At 33.5% G+C, this 2,343-nt stretch overlaps 1 protein-coding gene across 4 annotated transcripts in view; it reads right to left on the bottom strand.

Moving 5' to 3' along the window:
- Nucleotides 1-956, bottom strand: part of LOC112519755 (integrin-linked protein kinase 1-like) — a 6,482-nt gene extending 5,526 nt beyond the window's left edge. For 3 of the 4 annotated variants that reach the window (XR_003069944.1, XR_003069945.1, XM_025128001.1), the window contains exon 1: nucleotides 329-956. Coding sequence is in view for 2 of the 4 variants with exons in the window: in XM_025128001.1 (XP_024983769.1) it covers nucleotides 329-745 (417 nt within the window). In the remaining 2 variants the exon portion in view is untranslated. The remainder of the gene's footprint in view (nucleotides 1-328) is intronic. The other variant, XM_025128000.1, reaches the window with a different exon arrangement.
- Nucleotides 957-2,343: the final 1,387 nt, after the last annotated feature.

The following is a 2,343-nucleotide window of genomic DNA, read 5'->3' as shown; positions in this document are numbered from 1 at the left end:
ATTGTACTAAATGGAGCTCTTAACCCCCGATCCTCTGAACAACATATTTGTCTAACATTATGAAAGATTGCATCAAAATGGCGACCATCATTTGTACAAATTTCTTTTCCTTTCTAGTTATAACAACCGGTTCTGTTGGTTTTTTAATAGAAATGAGAGAAAATAACCCCTTATGTACCGAACTATATAAGATCTCCTACAAGATCAAACAATTTAGTTTGATATGAACATATAAACGTGATATAAGAATTGAAGCATGCCTGAATGTAATAAAAGAAGGTGCTTTTTTATAATTGTAAGATGAAGAATGATGGGATGACAAATATACCGTGCTCCCCCAGCGATCACGGGCATCAATGTTGGCTTTGCGACTCAACAGGAGCTGGGCAACGTCAACATGTCCTTCACAAGCAGCAATATGCAAAGCAGTACGACCATCAAGATCGATACTATTAACATCAATCCCATCATCAAGCAGATCTTTGACCCCTTGAACATCGCCTTTACAGGCTAGAAACAGCAATTGCATGGTGGAATCAAGGTTTCCAGGGAGGGTGAACTCATCCTTGGTGGGTGTTCGTCGAATTGGGTCAAGGGACGATTGACGGCCAAAGCTGAAACGAATATTATTGGAACGTGGATCCATAGAACTCTGACGCTTGAAGCTGAATTTGCCGCCGAGTTTCATTGAACCGGCTGAGAATTGACGGGAAATCCCGCGTTTCAATTGAACAGCCCTATCCATGACGGTGGGTGATTGTTTCTTCAACGATATACGTCTGTTATAAAAGGAATATTAAGAACATGATCCAAGAAATTAAAGGGGTAGACGCCATTAAAACAAGTAGAACAAAAAGAGAAAAGGGGCGAGCTCGATCGAGAGCTAAGACGGAGCTCCCGATTGCGAGCCAAAAAGGGGGAGGGGGAGAGGGTTAGGGAGGAAGATGGAATCCAGAAAAAGGGTAAATAATTGAAAAGAAATCCGAGTGAAATGCGATGATTATATTGATGAACAACACACAAAGTGGGAAAGGAAACGGTGTTGAAACTCTCTGTTTTTGTCTGTCTTCCTGCCACTCGGTTTATCCGGAAAGTCGTTGCAGCCTTCGTTTATTTACACTTCACACCCTCAACTTTTCAAATCTTGTCAAAAAACTACTTTATTTTTATGAAAAATTTCCCCACTCCGTAATTTATCTAAATATCACTACATCCGCAAGTGACATCTCACTCACTTATAAACTTTAACTAAAAGACAAAAAAAAAATCAAATTCAATCCAAATTCGTATTTTAACAGTCAGGTCTGTAATTACAATGATACCACTTGCTATAAAAAGAATAATTTTTAGTTTTTTTATTAACCTGGATATCCAACCCGCTATGCAAGCCGACTAATCCCAGAACGACCACCTGCTTTACAGATAGTCCGGAGTCACCACATTTGAATCTCCGTAGCCACAAAAAGATTTTTATTTCTCCTTAGATTTAAACTTGAGACCTCTTGATACTTTTAACCTTTGAAGTCAAGCTTAAACTAATCAAACATCACCGTCAGTAGTTAAAGAATAATTATTTTAACCAATTAAAATAATCTCAGACCAATCAATTCAACTTTATTGCAGTCACACATCAATAATTGATTATGATAATAAGTTAAAATAAAAAGTAATGGTTACAAATCCATATATTAATTGATTATTAAATGCTTTTAAATACTATATATTTCAAGCCCATACCCTTGACTTTTTCTTGCTTGTTTTGGACTCTACAATGACACGTGTAACCTCACCATCTCCCAATGCATAAATTATTCAAGTAGTAATCATAAGATGATAAAAGTCTTAGAGGTCTCAGATTTTAATTCAATAAAAAATAAAAATGTTTTTGTGATTATAAAAATTTAAATATTATGATTTTGGTTTATCTGTAAAATAGATGGTTGTTTTAAAATTAATCGACTCGTATAACGGATTAGATATCTAAATTAATAATATATATATATATATATATTCATTCAAGCAATCAACTTTTTTTAACTCACATTTTTCAATAAAAATGTATTTTTACACATTTTTTTGATGTAGAAATATTTTCAAAAGCTTTTTCATCAATTTTATTATAATTTATTGTCGTCTATTTAAAATGTTTTATAATTAAAAACCTCTTATTTAATTTGTCATGCTAAAATTCACGTTATATTTTTCGAACACAAGATTTAAGGACCATTTATCTAAATATTTACTCGGTAAGTGTTTTTTTTAAGAGTTAATATTATAATTTATTTTTATCGGGTAAGATTGTACTACATAAAAACGTATCTTATGCAACAATTTACCTGGTAA

This window comes from Cynara cardunculus, assembly GCF_001531365.2.
Source record: "Cynara cardunculus var. scolymus isolate 2C chromosome LG 10, CcrdV1, whole genome shotgun sequence".
NCBI classification, from domain to species: domain Eukaryota; kingdom Viridiplantae; phylum Streptophyta; class Magnoliopsida; order Asterales; family Asteraceae; genus Cynara; species Cynara cardunculus.
This window is presented reverse-complemented; position numbering and strand designations above follow the sequence as displayed.